Source organism: Eumetopias jubatus, unplaced genomic scaffold (genome assembly GCF_037043125.1).
Source record: "Eumetopias jubatus isolate StellerSeaLion01/CBP00866 unplaced genomic scaffold, mEumJub1_p1.0 scaffold_1, whole genome shotgun sequence".
NCBI classification, from domain to species: domain Eukaryota; kingdom Metazoa; phylum Chordata; class Mammalia; order Carnivora; family Otariidae; genus Eumetopias; species Eumetopias jubatus.
Genome location: NW_028274807.1, coordinates 165,360,206 through 165,381,867, shown reverse-complemented (window position 1 = coordinate 165,381,867; position 21,662 = coordinate 165,360,206). Strand labels below are relative to the sequence as shown.

The following is a 21,662-nucleotide window of genomic DNA, read 5'->3' as shown; positions in this document are numbered from 1 at the left end:
CGCAAAATATACTGTTTCAGGGCTACCTCCCCTTTCCTTCCTCCAAAAAAAAAAAAAAAAAACAAAAAAAAAGACCAAATGTCTCCTATGTGGGTTTCAGGAAAGAGGATGGCAGCAGAGGAGAAGAAGAAATTCCTAGTAACAAGAGAATGAACAAACAGTTGAGCGCCCATAATCTAAATGACGAGCCTCTCCCTATTTGGAAGGGCTCATTGTTTTGCGGTGCCTTGTTGCTGGATTCCTGATTGTAGCAAATTCCAGGGCTCCAGACTGCAGGCTCAGCCTCTGACTAACACTACAGTGATTTATTTGAGGATAAATACCTCTGTCAGTGTGTCTTATGACTGCACACAACAGTCCAAGCGGGCTGGAATGCGCGGAATGCTCAGGACTGCGGGCGCTGAGACAGCACAGCGCTGCAGGCGTTACCAGAGGCCTCTCGCCGCTCAAGGTCTCCGCCAACGAGAAAACAGCAACTCTGAGCAGTCACGTTCCTGCCAGAATCAGCAGCATCCTCAGAAATCACAACTGGGGAAGCCAAGCACTGTGAATAATTACAAAACATCAATTCATGCCTGGGGAGGCGGAAAAGAGAGTAGGCTCTTGTAACCTGGATCTACAAAGCTCCACCTCCTAATCATCAGGCTACCTCACTGCCCCCGACAAGCTCCCCAACCCTGACAGTACCGACTGGCTGCACGGGTGCCAGAGCAGACCCTCCGGGCCGCTGACTGGCTGTCTCCAAGCGCCGAGAACACGGGAAAAGGCATTCCACTCCCTTTGCGGGGCATGCGTGTTCAGAAGAGAGTGCAAAGGGGAAGCCGGAACAAGGCGCACAGAAGCAAGCTACTTTCCCAATGTAAACGTGGGAACGCTGTACGGATTCAGAAAACTTTCGTGTCAACCCCTTTGTTTCACAACTAAGGAAACTGAGGCCCAGAGAGTGGGAGAAACTCATGTCATGATTGTAGAGAATGCTGGTGGCAGATGGAGGACCTGCCCCAAGCCTGGTTCTCAACAGCTACAAGAGGCTCACATACCAGAAGCGATGAGCAGCACCTTATCATAAACACAAAAAGCCATCTTTCCCACTTTAGGAAGGTCTCAAGTTTATACCATGAATATACAAGGTGAGAATTAATTCAATCGTTTCCCCTCCGCCCCCTTTCTGCAGCTTTGCTTTCCACAATCAATCGTGGCCTGGAAGCGGATGATCCTCCTTGGAGTCAACAGTAGCTGAATGCTACGTCCCAATGCCTATATTATTCACCTCACTGCAGCACGTAGACATTTTATTATCTCACATCACCACAAGAAGAAGAAGGGTGAGTACAGTACCACAGATATTCTGAGAGAAAACCACACTCACATAACTATTATGAGTGTTGTAATTGTTCTATTTTATTAGTTATTGCTGTTAATCTCTTACCATGCCTAATTTATAAATTAAACTTTCTCATAAGTATCCATGTTTAGGAAAACACACAGCATATATGGGGTTTGGTACTATCTGTGCATCAGGCATCTACTGGGAGTCTTGGAACATACACCCCTCAGATAAGGGGGAGGAGAGGGACTACTGCACTTTTTTTTTAAAGATTTTATTTCTTTATTTTGAGAGAGAGTGAGAGAGAGCAAGCATGAGAGGGGGGCAGAGGCAGAGGGAAAGGGAGAAGCAGACTCCCTGCGGGACTCGATCCCAGGACCCTGGGATCGTGACCTGAGCAGAAGGCAGACACTTAACTGACTGAACCACCCAGGCGCCCCGCTACTGTACTTCTTAATATGTACAACTCTAGACTCCTAAGCAAAACATTTTACGTATGTCTGTTCAGGTGTTAACCTTTCCTTCCATTTCCTGGCCCATAAGACAGTCACCAAAGACTGATTCTCCTAACAACCATCAGTGATACAGGCAAGAAAAGGCAGTCTTCAGACAACCACCCCCCAGAAGCTGGAAGAGAAAGCTAACATCCGTGGGGAACACACACACACACACACACACACACACACACACACACACACACACACACACACACTCATACAAACAAGTTGGAAGGAAAGAAGAGGTCATCTCTCAAGTTATCAAAAACGGTTAATGCCCCGCCTGGCAGGAGAGCCCTGTTCATCCTTTCACTTCATTGCTGGCACAAATTGCAGAAGAACATGGCCCCTGCACGGAGCACATGGAAGCCAACACCAGAATGCCCTCACTTCAGAAAGAGGAAACTCACAGATGGGGGCTGAAGATGCGACTCATCTTAGAAGCATGGTCATTTTCACAGTCCAGGTCATCGTCCCCTTGCTCCACGCTGAACTTCCTCTTGCTGGGACTGATGGGCGGGGGGCCTGTGCGGTGACTGCTGAGGGCAGACGCCACAGGGAGGGTCTGCATCCTGGGTTCTCCTCTGAGAGCAGCTTCACCTACGCAGAGAGAGATGATGTCGTCACCAAGGAGGCGAAACTCCCCCACCTCAGTGCCCCGCTTCCCCGCCCATCCCTTGCAAAACTACTCCCAGTGGAAAGTTTTGGCAACAGGATGGGCTGCCTGCCCTTCTCAGAACATGGCCTGAGCGCGAGGTGAGCTGCCAAGCACAAGACATTTTACACAAACGTGGGTTTCTACACAATAACTCACTCCCCTCCCCCAGCTTTATTGAGATGTAACTGACACAGGGCACTCTGCAAAGTGAAGGTGCAGAAGGGATTGATTTGATACACTTATATATTGCTAACACCTCCATCACAACACATAATTCCCATGTCTTCAATAACTCTTTAGGGTAGAGTAGTTTAAAATCAAAAGTTGCAATAAAGTAACAGAGGGGTAAAAGTACTGACCACAAACCATCTCAAAAGTTAATTTAAAACAATAAAGGTCTTTTGATGGGTGGGTATTCGACTCTACCTATAAGAGAATGACCTAACACAGGCTTCATTAGAACATGACTAGAAACTCACTTTTCTTGCCTGTTACATTTTTATTACAATTTTGGTATGTTATTTTTTCTTAAAGAATGAGGAAAATTTATGGGTTAATAATTCACATATTTGCCCAAAATGTTAAAAGAAATGAAAACACATTGTTTAATGAAAAATAAACATTTCATTCTTACAGCACACTAAAAATGGCACATTAAATACATTTTTTACTATTATTAGCACAAAGTTTCTGCATATAATTTGTCATGAGCTTGATACACAGGTGCAGTTCTCAAACACTTTCAAAGTTAAACACTCAAATTAGAATCCGCATTATGATCTGATTCAACATCTTGGAGTTTTTCATTCCTCTAATTAAAAAGACTTTGTACTAGGTGATAACTTTGTGTTTCATTATTAATTAAAATAAGCATAACCCTTTATTATAATAAAAGTTTTACACCTTCTAAAATTTATAAACAAGAGTAATATATATTTTAAGAGAAAATTTCTAGTTTTCTAAATCATATGGGAGGGTTACCTAAATTTTTCACAAATAATAACCCTTTTGTCATGCTATTATTCATTCACACTGGCCTCTAAGGCATGGTCAATTTTGTTTCCACTTGGTCACAATTTGAGAGAAATATGAGGATAAAGTCAATTTCATCTGTGACCCTGTGGTACCTTAGAAAGGAAATCTTTGTTTGCCACCACTAATTTTCATATCATCACAGATGTGTGGACAGTTTTAACAGCCGTTTGCTTCATACACATATGACAAATACGATTTTGTTAGGGAAAGGAGTGAGGGCAAAGCCTCCTGAATGTTTACCAGGAAAAATAAAACTTTTGCCAATTTAGTCATCAAGATATAAACTAGCAAATATACAGTGACCCCCTAATACACCTCCCAGGCAGGATTTCTTTTAGAGATTTTGGCCCCAAAGCAAACTGAAACTTTCCATTTTAAATGAGATACCTAAAAACAGGCCATATTGCTGGCCTGCCACACTCAGACATTCAGTAGGACTTTGGTTGTCCTCTACTTCCTATTTATGAACTTTTGGTTTAAAAAAGCAAGCAAACAGTGGTGCCTGGGTGGCACCATCAGTTAAGTGTTCGACTCTTGATCTGAGCTCAAGTCATGATCTCAGGGTCATGGGATCAAGCCCCATGTCGGGCTCCACGCTCAACGCCAAGTCTGCTTAAGACTCTCTTTCCCTCTGCCCATTCCTCCTCAAATAAATAAATCAATCTTTTTTTTTAAGCAAATAAAAAGCCATGCTAATATTTGTATTGTGATAAATCAGAAAATATTCTTTCCAAATATGCTCTCCTCTCTTATACCCTCCACCTCCACAGAAAGGGGAGAGGGCATTTCGAATGTAAAATGTCAGTAGCCCGGCTAGCTTTTGGAGGAACCCTGATGATACCCCAGGAACTCGGCAATTGCAAATCAAGCCTCATCAACACGGCACAGAGCCACCATGCCCTCTGACCTGTGTTTCTCCACATCCTTGGCAGGTTCAGCGGAGATGAGGAGCACTTGGGCTCTGTCTGGACCCCTGGGCTTTGGGAACCATTTTATCAAATGCCAGATGTGTAGCAACAGCAGTTGCCATGGAAACCTGCCACCACAGCAACAAATTCAAATCACTCCAAAAAAAGAACCACCCATTACAACACTAGCATACACTGCTAAGCGAAAAGCAAAAGTCTTGGAGTTAGAACAACATTCCCACTGCACTCCCCAATTTCCATCTTAATATAAGCTCGTTTGTGCTTGTTTGCAGTTTAAGTTCATCAAATGGAGCACTGCTTATCTTTAAGACCAAATCGCTGGTGTCTGACATAGAAAGAAGAAAGTGCATAGGAATCCTTTGGAAACACTGGGATTTCTAACCTGATAGGTAAAAGACCCACAGAGGAAGCACAGGTGGTTCTTCTTCCCTAGAGGCTGTGACAAAACTGTACCAAATCCCCTAGAGCATGTTGTTAGTGCTGGAAGGGGTCCTGTACACCTGGATTCCCTCACTGGACAGAGAAAACTGTGCCCCCAGACATGGAGGGCCCTGCTCAGGTTCACACAGTTAGTGGGTTTACTGTAAGTAAGAACCCATGCCCTCTGCCTATCAGAGTGACATCCCCTTGTAAACACTGTGCAAGGCCCACACATGACTCGGAGCAAAGGAACTAGGGGTAGAAGGGAAGAAATTCACAGTTACAAGTTTAGAAACAGGTCTTTTCACAGTTATGTACCCTCATTCATTTCAGGGCCTCCACTCAAGGACCCTCATGCAACACCTTGTATTATAAAGTGTGATTTGCTTTTATTATGGTCTAAGTGGCAAAGGAAGGTTAAAGTTATTTTAGAAAAATTGAAGAGAACACATAGACTGGGAATCAAGACACCAGCAGGACATTGTCACTGCATTTAGGGCCAGCTGAATACTGGCACACACTTCCCCTCTCTGGCCTGCCTACAACAAGGGGCTGGACTAACCAACACCTAACACTTCCTTCAGCCCTCAGGGTTAGTAACCCAACGCTGTGATCTACAACCCTGTACTCAATCAAGTACCAACCAGCCAACATTTACTAAGCAATTATTACTCGTGTAACACTGAATGAAGGCAGCAAAATGCAAAGGTGTCATATAATCAAAAAACCAGAAAGTGAACCCATTGTCACATAAACTTGGAAACCATGAGATTAAACAATTTCCACAGGAGTTTCTTCGTTACAGGCCTTCTTGTCCTCTAAAAAGCACTTGTCCATTTCCAAGCCAGAAACTTGGCAGTGCTGCTTTTAGTCACCCCATCATCCTACAGATCTCTGTAAACTCCATCTTCCACAGCAGCATTCTGGCCATGTCAACCCACCAGGACCCCAAACAGTCAAGGGCTTGTCCGTCACTGATGAAATAACCTCCAGGCTGCTTCTGCATTCACACCCAACAAGTGGTCCCATGGCCTTCCCAGACTTTGTTCCTAGTATCCCCCTCTGTAAGCTCTCAGAGTGTCAGCCCTAGAAGTTAAACCAGACTGGACATCACTGCACAGAGATCTCACCATCTAACCCCAAGGCCTTTACTCAGTTTCTTCCTCCGATCTTTTATACTTAAATCCTATGCATCCAGCAAAGGTCACTTAAAATGACTCCTCCTTCATGTTGCCTTCCTTGACTCCTCAATCTAAAAGTCATCACTTCTTCTGAATACCCACAGAAATTTATCCCTACGATACCTCCCTTCCTACTTGGTTTTGCGCTCCTTGAAGCAGTGGACATTTAATTCATTTTATATACTCGAGAATGCAAAGCACAATATCTTCCACACAGGAGATGGATGGTAAACACTGCTTGAATGACTCAATGAGGCAGGGCAATGGGGCGCCCAGATTAGAGAGTTATAGGATATGTTAAAGATCAAAGATGCCATAAAATAAGGAATCTCAAAAGATCTATTTAAGAATATATAAATAACTCTCAAAACTCAACAATAAAAAGAACCTGATTTAAAAAAAGGAAAAGAGGGCGCCTGGGTGGCTCAGATGGTTAAGCGTCTGCCTTTGGCTCAGGTCATGATCCCAGGGTCCTGGGATCGAGTCCCACATCGGGCTCCCTGCTAGGCAGGGAGTCTGCTTCTCCCTCTGCCTCTGCCTCTCTCTTTGACTCTCATGAATAAATAAATAAAACATTTTTAAAAAAATAAAAAATTAAAAAAATAAAAATAGGAAAAGAGATAGGCCAACGGCCAATAAGCACATAGAAAGATGTCTGACATCATTAGCGATCAGGAAAACATAAATCAAAACCACAATGAGATACCACTTTATACACACTAGTGGGGCTATAATCAAAAGACAGAAAGTGACAAGTGTTGACAAGGATGTGGGGAATTCAGAACCCTCGTGCATTGCTGGTGTAAATGCAAAATGGTGCAGTTGCCATGGAAAACAACTCTGGGCAGTTCCTCCAATGGTTAAACATAGAGTTACCACATAAGCCAGCAATTCCACGCTGAGGCATATAACCAAGAGAAATTAAAACACATATTCACATAAAAGCTTATATGAATGTTCATAGCAGCATTATTCATAAGAGCCAAAAACCCAAATGCCCAGTAACTGATGAATGGATACAGAAGACATGCAATCTATCCATATGATGGAACATTATTCAGCCATAAAAAGCAAGGAAGTATTGATTCATGGATGAACCTAGAAAACAGTATGTGAAGTGAAGGAAGCCAGACACAGAGGGCCACATACTGTCTGATTCCACTGACATGAAATGTCCAGAATAGGCAAATGTGAAGAGACAAAAAGTAGATTAGTGATTGCTGCTGAGGGGTCGGAGGAGGAGCAATGGGAAGTGACTGCCAGTGAATGCAGGGTTTCTTTCAGAGGTGATGAAAATGTCCTACCATGGATCGTGGTAAAGGCTGCCCAACTCTGTGAATATACTAAAAACCACTGGATTGTATACGTTACATGGGTGAACTACATTGGTGTGTGAATATCTCAATAAAGTCGTTACCCTCACCCCTAAAAAATAAAAATATATTTATAAGTTGATGAAAAAAAAACTCCAGTACTATTAGTACCTTTCCTACCTCAGGTTTTTTACACTGAACTGTTCACATAAGAACAAGCATCTATTCATTTTTCCCCTAGAATGAAAATAAACCTTTTGTTATGATAGCTACAGCTCTCTACAATGTTAAAGTCAGATAACTTTTTTTTAATATTATTAAGTTAAGAAAAGGCAAAGCAGGGAAGGAACCGCTTGAGGTTATGGAGGCACTTGGATTCATCAGAGTTCTATTAAGCTCCAGCTCAGCTTGTAATCAGACTGTGTGTGTGAGCGCCTGTTGCATGCTGAAGGCTGTGTGCTGGGCCGTCAGAGAAACAAATGATGAAATTTATACAGACCCAGACCACAAGCAGGGGAGGAAAGAATACACACCAAAAGGAATTTACCTTGAGGTGTAAAAGACTTTTTGCTCTTGAACTAACGTGTATTCTAAATTTCACAACGGTTTGGTAACTGAAAAGGGAGAAAGGACTATCTTTCTTTTTCAGAAATAAACAGGAGAAAGGAGATCTGAGTAGCCCGGTGTTTCAAGTTTCTCTCAAGTTGGCCTCACTACAATTGTCAATTTAACTTAAAAAAAAAAAATTCTGATTATAACAAAGGAAGTTCAATTTTCAAAATGTATTTGGCATTTTTAACTAGGGATGGGGTACTGAAGAAAAATGCCCAATAGATACAAAGATTACATAACTGCTGTTTTTAGTCATGGTGGCAGTTCTAATACAGGGATCAAAAATATTCTTAAATATGTCTTCCAATGGAAGATGAGTAAAGATTTTTACCCAAGATTTCACAAGAATCAGCATATATTAATTTCAATTTAAAAAAAAGTTTAACAGAGAAATAAAAATAATCACTTAGCTTTATGATGTGCCATATAATGATTCTGGTGAAGTAGTATAAGAAAATTCTGCTTTCAAGTCAGAATAAAGCAGGAGAAAAGCAAGGCATGGGGACAAGACCAAGGAAGATGTGGCCTAGTTTCAGAATCCTGCAAAGATTCTAAGACTCTTTACTTCCTACATTTTAATAGAGCTAAGCTTGAAATTTGTCTTACCATCAACTGGCATATCTTAATAAGCAAGACAGCTTCTTTCTTAGTGGGACACGAGATAATGGTGCATCTTAGACTGGATACACTATGCAACCCAACTGGAGGGCCTTCAAAACAGCACTTGTCTTGTTAGCCTCTGCTTCTTCATTTGTAAAATTACATGGTTTGATTACATCACCTTGATGGCCTAACTTCAGCTCTAAACATCTCCGTTCTATTTAATGTACATCTTCCAAAGTTAAGTTATACTTTAATTGCTGATCAAGAAATACTAAACTTTTATAGGGCACACTTTACACAACAGGAGAAAAAACTGATCCCACTAAGTATTCTTAACTTATCTCGTCCTTGAAGGAGATGTAATCAAAAATCAAATACACTTCTAATTCTCAGTGTTCGAGCTTCACTCACTTACTCAAATACCATAAGAGAGTTGTAGTTAGTAAACTGAAAGTGGAAATAAATATAATCTGGTCCACAAAATGTGGATTCAACTTTTATACAACTGAATGATGAAGGCCAAAGGCCTTCAACATGGAGGTGAGGCAAATGATTTGGTTCAGAGACAGGAAGGGATTTCCAGGGAAAAGCAGAGGTGGCTTTAGAACCCAGGTTCCTCAGCTCCTGGTCACAGTACCTCTTCACCAACTCTGCGGGCCAAGTGCCATACAAGGATCTGTGACTGCATTCAAGACTGTGGCATGCCTCAGGAGGAATTAATCAAAATCATGGCATTTATTGTCATTTTCTGAAGATTAGTCAAACAACACAAGGCTGAACTGACAGTGTCTTTGTGTTTACGGAGAAGGGGAAGGTACATCTGTAGGAAAAAAAAAAAAAAGTATCTTGCTATAACTCTTAAGGATAGATTTTTCACAAAAATCTGGATTGCCTTCCTTGCTCAAAAGCTTTCTTCCACAATTTATATCGTTGCTGTGTTTAAGACTTTATGTTCAGATCCCCTCCCCCCAAAAAAAAGACTTTATGTTCTACTCCCCTCCCCAGCCCTTTTATCATGTTTGAACCTAAATCAAAGTAAAACCACAGCTCGGTTCCCCCCACACACACACCCACAAGCCTCTGGGCTACGTGGAAACGTCTCCTGTCTGACCACAACCCATGGCGACCAGACTGACATCACCCTACTGGCGAGAGTCACCCAGATAAAACAACTGCACTCTCCTCTCACACTCAAGACCATGCAGGGCAGCAGCCCGGGGCTTATACATTTTCTTTCAAATAATACTTCTTTGTCTCAGGGACTAGCAGCTGGAGAGAAGGCAGTGAAGTCAACCTCTTTCACACAGTTCAAGTGGTGGCTATCCCCATTCTGGTTCCCTTTTTTCTTTTTGTACGGAGGGCTGTTAGGCAACTTGATGAAACCAGGCGAGCCAGCAGAGATAAAAGCCGTGACGTACTGTCTGCCCGCGGCGCAGGGATTACAAACGATTCTACTACTCAGTGACCGCGCCCCCTCGCCCCCACCCCTTTCCCACCGGCGCTCTCAGGAGCCCAGAGCCACAGCTGGAGACTTGCAGAGCCCCATCTCACATCTGGACGCCAACCCTCGGCGAAAGGTCACTCTTTTGCAGTCAGCCCGGCGGGGGAGGCCAGGCCCCCAGCTGAGCACGATCTGAGCAGCTCTGGTCTTTTTAGAGCAACAAGGAGATTGCTCAGGAAAAAGGAAAAAAAAAAACGCTTATGGTATATTGCTGACTGCTAATAATGTAATTAAGGATAACAAAACACAGTAAAATGTGGAGCTGAAACATAGGCCATTGTAATCAGAATTTCAAGTAATCCAAATAATCCTGTAAATGTTACACGTTGTCTGGGCTTTCCTGTATCTTATGTCAGTATATTTTATTTTTAAAGCATTTAAAAATAGGACCTGTTACTCCGGTTTTTTCTTACTATAGTCCTATAATGCAAGAAGGTAAGAATGATTCCTGAATTGTAGCTAAGGAGACTAGTGTTTCAAGAATTAAGAGAACTGCTCGAGGTCACAAAGCTGATCCACAGAAGAGCTGGAAGGAGACACATGGCATTCAGATCCCTCCATTTTCATATTCTTTTTAGCTGTGCAGGATGCTTTACAGGTTAAGGAAAAGGAGTGGGAGGGGCACCTGGGTGGCTCAATGGGTTAAGCTTCTGCCTTTGGCTCAGGTCATCACCTCAGCGTCCTGGGATGGGCTCCATGCTCAGTGGGGAGCCTGCATCTCCCTCATTTCCCTCTGACTGCCGCTCCCCCCTGCTTGTGCTCTCTAGCTTACTCTTTCTCTCTCAAATAAATAAAATCTTTAAAAGAAAAAAAAAAAAAAGGAAGAAGAAGAAGAAGAATTAGGAGGAAGACAGGTAAAGGGGAGGAAGAAGGTGAGAGCAGGGCAGGAAGTCCAGAAGGGCAGTGTTGTGGGCTGAGTTTTCTAAGTTTCTAAGTCCTAACCCCAGTACCTCAGAATGTGACTATATTTAGAAACAGGGTTTCTGCAGAAATAATTAAGGTTAAAAGAGATTATTAGAGTGGGCCCTTATCCAATAAGTTGGTGCCCTTCTAAGAAGAGACACAGACACACACAGAAGGAAGACCACCTTAACATGAAGGCGGCCATCTCCAAGCCAGAGACAGAGGTCCCAGAAGAAACCAGCCCTGCCGACATCCTAACCTCAGACTTCCAGCCTCAAGAACTGTGACACAACCAACATTTGTTAAGCCCCCAGTCTGCGGTGCTTTGTTGTGACGCCAGAGCTGAAGAGCACACGGAGGAAAGACTAGGGAGGGAAGAAGGGTGGTGAGGACTGGTCTTAACCTAGGTCTGGCTCAAAGGAGAAAGCTCTTCAGTTTGGAACCAAACAGCTTCAGCCACCTCGTCTATTCTAGCTCACCTAACATGGCGGGACTGGTCAAGATGCACAGATGCCTCTTTGGGATTGGAAGCCGCAGAGGAGAGGAGACCAATGGGTCAGCACCGATAGAGTGGCTGGGCTCCAGGAAAAGTGCAGCACTTCAGCACAAATGAGCAGGGTGCTCTCTGAGACACACAGGTGAAGGAGACAGCCTCTACAGAGCAAGTCTGGGTAGCACCTGCTCCAAGACAGTGCCGGTGCGGCTGGTGCATTGGGGTGGAGGATGTCTACAATCCTTAATGGTTTTAAACAGCTGTAATTCTATAGGGACTAGAACAGAAAGGGTAAAAAATAACCCCAGGGGAACAGTAAAATGTCTAGAATTCTCAATCTCCATTCTGAATAGACAATAAAATACTTTAAATAAATTGAATAGAAAGGTTAATCTGAATATCAAAAAGCACTAACAAGATATTTTGAAGTCAATTAAAAATTATTATATTCACACCCATATATTGCCATTCATTTAATTAAGAGGTTTTATACCACTTAAAATAATTTTGCTGTGTTTGGGGTTAAAAACAGAAAGTCCCTGCAATCTCATTTACTCTACTGAATTCACTTTAAAACTTAACTGTATCTTCATGGAATATGCAACACTGTAACTTCAGGGGCACCTGGGTGGTTTTGTCCGTTAAGCATCCAACTCTTGGTTTAGGCTCAGATCACGATCAAGACCCATGTTTGGGGGGGGGTTCCCACAGTCTGCTTCCCCTCTGCCCCCTCCACCCCCTTCAAATAAATAAATAAATCTTTTTTAAATTATCACCAAGTAAGAGAACTGAAATTAATGTCTTATTATGCATATCACTTCAGCTTAAAAAAAATTCAGGTATCAAACAATGACACAATTAGGCTGAAGATCGGCAGATCTCAGTATCAGGCTGGGTTTTGGCTTTTGTAAATCATAACTGGGACTCAAAAAGATCAAACAATTGTCTGCATCCTTGGTTTACTGAGCCAGACCAATGACCACACCAACTTCTATTCTCGGTCCTCCAACCCTAGACTTGACTCTGATAGAGCTGCAGGGGGGGTTCAGAGTCAATCAGGAAGCTGAGTCTCAGAGTGCGAGCCCTGCTTTCCTGTACCAATGAAGCCGGAAGGGCTGTGCCTGCCTGGATATTAGAACATTGACATAATGTGTCACATGTCCTCACAAATCCCTGTCTGAGGGCCTGGCACCAACACGTGACCCGATAAAGGCAGCCCAAGAACCTTTTAGCGCCAAGCATACAGAACCCTCCTTGATGGAAAAGACCCTATAACAGCAGAAATTCTTCACTATATTTACCAGAAAAACTACTTTTGTGACATGTTATTGTTAATGAAAAGGAGGAGAATTATAGAAGGTTTTACAGATGGTATTAGAATCAGGCTGAGTTTCCTCCATGGTAGACCTCATAAACATTTAGGAGGAATCACCGAACAAGGTGAAGTGAAAAAGGCTTGTTCTAGCCTCTTCAACAGTTGAGCTGCCCCCTGAGGGACTCCAGTTGCCACAAAATAGAGAAATTAAGCTGTGGTGGAAATGGTAAATGTAAGTGGGTAATGTAAGTGGGTCAAAATACCCAAAGAAACTCTCCCTTTTTTTTTTTTAAAGATTTTATTTATTTATTGAGAGAGCGAGAATGAGAGAGAGAGCACATGAGAGGGGGGAGGGTCAGAGGGAGAAGCAGACTCCCCGCTGAGCAGGGAGCCCGATGCGGGACTCGATCCCGGGACTCCAGGATCATGACCTGAGCCGAAGGCAGTCGCTTAACCAACTGAGCCACCCAGGCGCCCAGAAACTCTCCCTTTAAGCCCTTTGGTGTTCAACAGGTTAAACAACGAAGGAAATATGCTAGTATCTGCATTTTCAAAACATTCTTCATGCGAAAGGAATTCTGGAGAGTATGACTGGGCCAGGGGCTCCTGGAGGGTTAAGTCTTAAAATGAGTCACTGACCACTGGAGGAAGAAAGGAAAAAAAAAAAAAGAAGAAGACGACAATTTTGGGAGGGAAAGGTGAGCCTGGAGGCTTTCCTTCCTCTGATGCCCCATAACCTCTGGAATGGACTCATCACAGTCTGCCTATAGAAGAGTTTGCCTGTGCCCGGCTCGCTCTGTAACACCATGCCCATGGTCAGGAGTGCCTCACTTCTTTCAGTACCCCTGACCACACAGGCCCAGTGCAGAGAAAATCTGTCAAAGTGGGCTTCGGAATCAGATAAAGGTGTGATCTTAGCAAAGTCTCTTCACCTCTCTCGTGAGCCCCCATTTCTTCATCTACCTTCCAGGATTTTTGTGAGGATCACTGAAAACTTATAGAAAGTTCCCAGCCCGGAAGAGGCCATGTACTGTACTATGGTTAATTCCACCAGATTACATTCCCATTTAAAGGATGAGATGAGGGGCGCCTGGCTGGCTCGGTTGGTTAGGTGTCTGCCTTCAGCTTGGGTCATGGTCCTGGAGTCCTGGGATTGAGTCCCACGTCAGGCTCCTTGCTCAGCAAGGAGTCTACTTCTCCCTCTGCCTGCCACTCCCGTTTGTGCACATGCTCTCTCTCTCTCTCCATCAAAAAAAAAAAAAAAAAAACCTCTAAAAAATTTTTTTAAATAAACGATGAGATAATGGGGGCATGGGAGACTTCTCCAAACATCACTCTCACTATTCATTGAAAGTTCCTCTCCTCTCATAAAGTTCAGACACACACAGTCTCCACCAACTAACTGAAAAGGTCAGGAGACACAGCACCAAGGAGCATGCGTTAGACAGTGTTCCCAACCTGTTCCACCAGGAGCCAGCAGGTGACCTTGGGGCAGGCACCTGACTTCCTATGACTGTTTCCACGTGTGTGAAAATGACCATGCAAACCCACACCTAGGTAGGCCCTGAGCTAGTTCAAAGATTCAACAAGAAACTTGGCACAGTGCCCGGCACATAGCTGGTGCTCAGTAAACTAGCACCACTTCCTCCCCAGGCACATTCTCCACTCAATATGCTTGCTTCCGTACACCTTTCTCCCCACTAGAATGCATGCAGAATCCCTCTCGGCCAATTCATATTCATCTCCACTTTCAAAACCCAACCCAAAGGCACACTGCCACCCCCAGCCCCAAGAGTACCTCCTCTGACACCATCCGGTAAGGCTGACCGACATCACAGTCCTGAGTGACATTCTAGGATAGACTGCCTGCCTCCAACTCAAAAGCTACACATTTTTTGAGCAATACCATCATGTTTGCTATGGTCTCTAAATATAAATAGGCAATCTTGTTCTCTGCCATATATTCTAGTCCCGACCCTAAGGAATAAAATGAGGCTCCCAGGAACCAATTCAAAATTTCTACACACACTGGCATGTGGACTGTTGAAGGTCACATACAGGCCTACCTATTCCAAATATGAAATCTCATCATCAGCTCCAAAGCCCCAACAGAGCTGAAGGGGGCAGATAACTAAGATGTGACAAATATCCTCAAATATCTCAGAAAGCCATTGTGTTATCCCACAGAGATGCATTAACTCACTGTATTACTTATCATTGCTAAACATGCCGGTTTCAGAACGCACAGAGCGACTTTTCCAAGGATTAAAATAGGACGCAGTTCAAACACTGAGAGAGTGACACACAACACGGAGAGTGAAAGCAGCATTAAGAACTCAGGCACGCACATAATTCAAGTGCCTAATAACCACGAAGATTATTCAAAGCAACCCACTTAAAGTAACATTCTGTTAACTTTATCAGTGAAGGAGTCAAGTATTTGAGTAATTTTTTTCCAACTTTATTTCAAAATTTTAAAGCCACCAAAAGTTGAATTAACAAGGAGCATCCCACTCCCTATGCCTAGATTCACCTAGTATAAGCATCTTGTCAGTGTTTTCCCTACACACATACACTGTTTTTTGCTATAACTGCTATAATCATTTGAAGTAACTTGTACTGTATATTTCACCCCTAAATACTCCAACAAATGTCTTCTAAGAACAAAGACATTCTCCTTCGTCGCTACAATACCATCATCGCACCCAACCAGGTAAAGCTGATATACCGCCATTATCTAATATCTAATCCATACAACCATATTCAAATTTTCTGAACTGAATGCCTTCTTTTCAGAGAGTATGGGGGAGTGGTGGGAGAACCCAGATCCAATCAAGAACCACACACTGCTAGAGGTAGCTGTCATGCCTCTTTAATTTCCTTTTATCTAAAGGAATTTTATCTTTTTTTCCTCTTTAATGGCGCTGACATTTAAAAATGATCCAGACCAGGGGGGTTCCTGGGTAGCTCAGTCAGTTGAGTGTCTGACTCTTGTTTTTCAGCTCAGGTCATGATCTCAGGGTTGTGGGATCGAGCCCCATGTTGGGCTCCATGCTCAAGTGGGTAGTCTGCAGAGATTCTCTCTCTCTCTACCCCCCCCTTTGCTCCTCCCCCCCGACACCCGTTCATGTATGCACTCTCTTTCTGAAATACATACATCTTAAAAAAAAAAAAAAGATCCAGACCAATTAGCTGTCCTACAATTTGCTGTGGCCTGACGATTTCCTCACAATTACATTCGAGTTGAACATTTTTGGCAAGATATTAGGGAAGTGATATTGTGCACATTTCATTGAATGACATCAGGAGGCACCTGGTGTCACTTTATGCCACTGCTGGTGAAGCTAAGTTTGATTACTTAAGATGGTGTCCACAGATGTCTCCACTATAAAAACATAGCCTTTCCCCTTTCGTAGTAACAACGGGTGTACGTGTCTTGCCATTATCACTCAATCTCTTGCTCATTAAGCACTTTTTATTTGCTATACAAAAGACCAGAGCTAAGCTGGATCAAAAATAAAGTTCCTCATTACAAATCAGCACAAGTCTGATTTGGGAAAGAATATTTTTTATATAAAAGACAATGAGGGGGGCACCTGGGTGGCTCAGTCGTTAAGCGTCTGCCTTCGGCTCAGGTCATGATCCCAGGGTCCTGGGATGGAACCCCATATCGGGCTCCCTGCTTGGCGGGAAACCTGCTTCTCCCTCTCCCACTCCCGCTGCTTGTGTTCCCTCTCTCGCTGTGTCTCTGTCAAATAAATAAAATCTTTAAAAAAAAAAAAAAAAAACAGGGCGCCTGGGTGGCTCAGTTCGTTAAGCGACTGCCTTCAGCTCAGGTCATGATCCTGGAGTCCCAGGATCGAGTCCCACATCGGGCTCCCTGCTCAGCAGGGAGTCTGCTTCTCCCTCTGATCCTCCTCCCTCTCGTGCTCTCTCTCATTCTCTCTCTCTCTCAAATAAAATCTTTAAAAAATAAAAATAAAAAAATAAAAAAAAACAGACAATGAGAGGCACCTGGGTGGTTCAGTCAGTTGAGCATTCAACTCTTGGCTTCAACTCAGGTCATAATCTCATGGGTCGTGAAATCAGGCCCTGTGTCAGGCTCTGGGCTCATCAGGGAGTCCACCTGAAGATTCTCTCCCTCTTACCCTCCCCCAACTCACACGTGCATACTCTCTCTAATAAATCTTTATTTTTTAAGAAAAGACAAACAAATACATAAAGAAATACCCAATGTTATCAGGGGATGACTTATACTTTTCCTGGAATACAGCAGGTGCTCAATAAATATCTGTTGAGTAAGTGATCTGTATAATTCAGGCAAACCAAAGCTATTGGCACTAAGTTCGTGTTTCATTTCTTCCTTCTCACATCACCTATACCTTGGGCAGAGTCTTTGGCCATGAGAGATTAAAATACCTGAGGGACTGGACTGCTGAAATAAAGTCTGAAATTCTTCGTAGTCTAGACCTCCACAGCCATCCCTCTAGCCTTGCGCCTCTCCCTCTCTGAGTTTCACTACTCCTCCCAGACTCCACTGCATGTGCTGCTCCCTCCTACTGGGGATGCTCTTCTGTCTCCCTCCCACCTATCTAAAACATACCCTCACTTTCATTCAGGTCTGGGCTAGGGTACAAATCTTTACCGTCTTCATCAAGCTCTTCCTTGGCAAGTCAGAATTCCTGGGTTTTTACTGTCTTTAAATTATCTAAACCTGGCTGTCTGTCTGGGTCATGTGCTGTGTTCTTAATCATGTCACCTAACCGAAACACTATTTTACAGATGCCTTGACAAAGCTGGTAAGCCAACAGGCCACTTGATAGACCCAGGTTCCAGGGGCAAACCCCAGTCTGTTTTCCTTTGCTCTGAAAGCTGCCACCCATGCTCTCTCCTTGAGATGATCCTCATCCCAAAATGATAGTTAAGTGGGATTGGTATCCCTGCCTATCATCCCAGAAACTGACACATGGAGCCTTTATTTTAAAGGCTAATTGCTAACTGTTGATGCTAGCCCCAATCTAAACAAAGTATGAGATTTTAGGGCTGGCAGGAGAAATGAAGGGATCCGTTTCACTCAAAAGCATTTTAGTGCCTGGTATGTTTGGAGTACTACACCAGGAACTGAGGAAAATACAAAGATATTTTCAGATCTTGTCTCTGCCTCAAGGAACTATAGTTCTAGTAGGAGTGATAAGTCATGGAGATAAATAACTATAAGGAAGAACATTATAAATGCCAAAATAAAAGATATGTTCTTTAAATGGGTGAATCCTATGGTATGTGAATCATAGCTCAATAAAGCTGTTACAAAAAAATAATAATTGAGGACCACAAAGAGCTTTTGATTATATAGGCTGTATCTTTCAATAATTACCATATTAGGAATTATAATGAAGAAAGTGTTCAAATTTTAATTAATTTGAAGACAAAAATAAACTTAGTATGTAAAAAAAAAAGGAGGAGAAGCTATGGGCATTTTGTAAAAGGAAGATATTAATTCTAATAGTCAGGAGTAAGATTTGAAAAACAGGTAGGATTTAGATACTTGAAATGATGGGTTAGGGGCATTCCAGGAGGGGACAATTGCATGAATAAATGGAGAGAGCAAGGATGATGCCATGTGTGTGCACATGTGCACAAGATCAATCTAACTGGAATGAAGGGCTCATTCCTTCTAGTAGTAAAGAGTTAGGACTAAAGAGATAGATGAGTCTGATAAATAAAGGGCTTTGAACACAGGCAGAACATTTAGACTTGGTGTGATAAGCAAATGATAGGGAGCCGTTATAAGTGTTGACACAGCTAAAGCAAACCTTCAGACACTATGCCAGTGACTTCTGGGATGGACACACCTGAGCCACGGGACAGGGCAGTGATGCACGTGTAAAGAGTGGGGGCGGAGGTCAGGTCAACTATGTTCACATCTGTGAGGGTAGTGAAGAGGCAGGCCCAAGAGACATTTTAAGGAAAGATCTTCTTTATTATTTGAGAAACATAAATTGGAAAAGCCAGAAAGCTACACTCTTTTTCAACCTTATCAACATATACGAGGAAAAATAAAGATTGAGTTACCAGTGTAAGTCCATATTTTAGGTTCTCCAGGTTGATCTAAAAGTCTAATTAGCCTTCCACATTCACATTTCTGTTTTGACATTTTTAATATTCTAATAAGATGATTTTTATTGCCGGAGGAAAAAATTCAGCACACCAAAACTCATTTTCTTTAAATAAAATAATACAGATGTCTATTGTTTTTAGTTGCAGGAGTTATGCTAAGAGTTTCCAACTGCCCATGAATAATCCAAATGCATTTAATAGGTATTTCCTGGGTAACACCTGAGTTGTGAAGAATATCGAGCATCTCAAATAATAATGGGTACATACAGAAGAAAAATTCTTAACAGTGATTTAAAACAGACTCAAATGAAATACATGCTATGTTAAAATAAACCAATTCTAAAAAATTATAACATGATATCCTTCATTAAATTAGTGTCAAGCTAATATACAGTTGTTAGGGCTTTTTTTTTCATAGCATGCAGTATATTTTGGAGTCCTTTTATGGAAAAATTTTATTAATTATAGTTTACATAAGCTAGAACTGAATGAGGTTTGCATTCCCCAACCAAAAACTAAAACACTACTGGACCTGGAGTTGAAAAGTATACTAACTAGCTTGAGAAAGTATTAAACCATTTATTGCAGATTTACTGGAGAGGCAAACAGTTAATTTCTTCTATAGATAAAAGTAGTAATACCCAAATGTATTTTTATCTCATATTAAAAACAATGGCATAGTAGTGGTATGCAGCATAACCAAAGACTATGTGAGTCTGAGAGTAGCTTTGTAAAGGGACTACTGCAGATGTTTCCTAGGGTTTAACAGTAACTGGAAATAAGATCGTTATGCAAAAACTGTATTCAATCAAGGGGAACTTTTTGTAACCCTATCAAGTGCCAAGAAAAGATACTGTTAAATAATAAACTAAAAAGTTGTAACAGTTAATCTGAAAACAAATGATTTCACTAGCATGTAGAATTTGATGTGTTTCCTAAAAGCAATATCCCCCCATGATGCTGAGAAGTTTTATAGGTGAGTTTGAAGGTGAAGGGGGTTCCCCAAATTAAACAAATTAAAACATGGCAGAGGGGATGCTGCTTACATTTCACTTCTACTTCTCTCCATCCTGTCTCCCCCCTCCACCTCTCTTTTACAGTTTACATTAGCCAGTGAGCAAATTTTATCAATGAAAGGCCAGGAAGGACTGACTCTTCTGGTATATTTACTTAAGATATGAAGGTCAAACAACCACTGTGCTCATAAAAGTTGTGGCTGGTTCAGGGCCTACACTTCAGGTCTCTCCTTACCTCCAAGTGACTCATTAGGAAGCCAAAGAAAGAGGAAAACTGAGCTGATCAAAGGCAGGGCTGTCATTAAGTGAAAATGAGCGAAGATGAAAGGCTTGCCCTCCACTTCAAAGGTACAGCGGAGGCTGGGTAAGCTGACAGCAGGAGTCCCTGGATCCAAGGTGCAGACGGCACAGTAATGGCCTAGACATTCCTAGGGCTGTTCTGTGCCCGCTACATGAAAGAGAGACGCGAGGACAGACAAACTCCAATGGTTTCCTCCTGAATGTACAGAGGGGTGGGTAACCCCAAAATATAAAGGGGCAAACATCATTTCCACACTTGAAAAAATGAAAATTAAAAAATGTGATGCGGTTCAAGGACTGCTGAAGACGGTGCCATCTCTGAAACAGTGCATTTACATTTAAGCAGAGTTTCTCCGTATGCCCTAAGGCATGTAAAGGAAACAAATCTTAATTCTGAGAGATCCGGGATGAAGCAGTAAGACTCATTTCCCCAGAAGTCTAATGCAAGATACTCAGTGTGTTGATGCAGAAGGCCACCCCAGACTTGCCTGAGGCTTTTGAGTGGGAGAAGAGCTGGTCTACAGCCACAATAGGGCTAGGGAGAAGGAGCCGGAAAGTCAAGTGGATTTAGGATTTCACTACAGTTCCCTCATCCTACCCTGCCTCTTCCTTGTACCCCAACTTCCCACCCATTCCCAGTATCTCCAAAGACAGGCTCCTTCAGGCAGGAAAGATTTTACATTAGAAGGGGCCCTTAAGTCAGCTGGTCTCATCTCCATCCCAAGATAAGACTCCCCAGAATGACTACAAAATAGGGTAAATGTGCACACCCTACCCCACCCGCTTTAACACATGGAACAACCCTATCTATATGGTTTTGGTCACAGTTGGAGCCTTTTCACTGACTTTGCGATGCCCTCCCACCCTGCAACTTACTGCTAGTAATGGAAGTGCATGCAAGTGCAGAGTATGCACAGACAAGGGAGCCATCCACTCTGCCTGAAATTAATAATCAGGTTGATAGGTAACACTTAGTTAAGGAGCATTTACTTAGAGTTCCAAAAGCTTATATAAACAAATTCATTTCATCCTCCTAATTACCTATGAAGTAGGTATTCTTATTAGCCTCATTTTAGAGAGGAGGAAATGGAAGCAAAGAAGTGGCTTAGCAAGTTGCCCAAGGTCATATGCCATTCAGAGAGGCTTAAAGGAGCAGATGGTGCTTGAAGGATAAGCAGGAGTTTTGTAGGGGAAAAAAATCCTGCAGACCAAACAAGCACTCAGTGCAGAGTGGTGGGAAACAGCATGGCACTACCAAGCCACAGGAATATACAGGGCAAAGTGAAAGAGCAGTAAGTGACAAAGCAGAGAAAGACAGTGATGGTTGGGCTTTGGCCATCTAAAAAAGGCTTTAGCACCTCAAAGGCCCCCTCAAATAAATGCTCATTATTAGTAAAAGTAGCTCGCTATGCAGACAAGCTCATGACAAGGCCATGAGCCCT

General features: G+C 42.7%; 1 protein-coding gene across 2 annotated transcripts in view; it reads right to left on the bottom strand.

Annotated features, from left to right (window-relative positions):
• VGLL4 (vestigial like family member 4) overlaps positions 1–21,662 on the bottom strand; it is a 134,571-nt gene that overhangs the window by 37,878 nt on the left and 75,031 nt on the right. For both annotated transcript variants that reach the window (XM_028101783.1, XM_028101782.2), the window contains exon 2: positions 2,235–2,424. In XM_028101783.1, the coding sequence (XP_027957584.1) occupies positions 2,235–2,424 (190 nt within the window). The remainder of the gene's footprint in view (positions 1–2,234; positions 2,425–21,662) is intronic.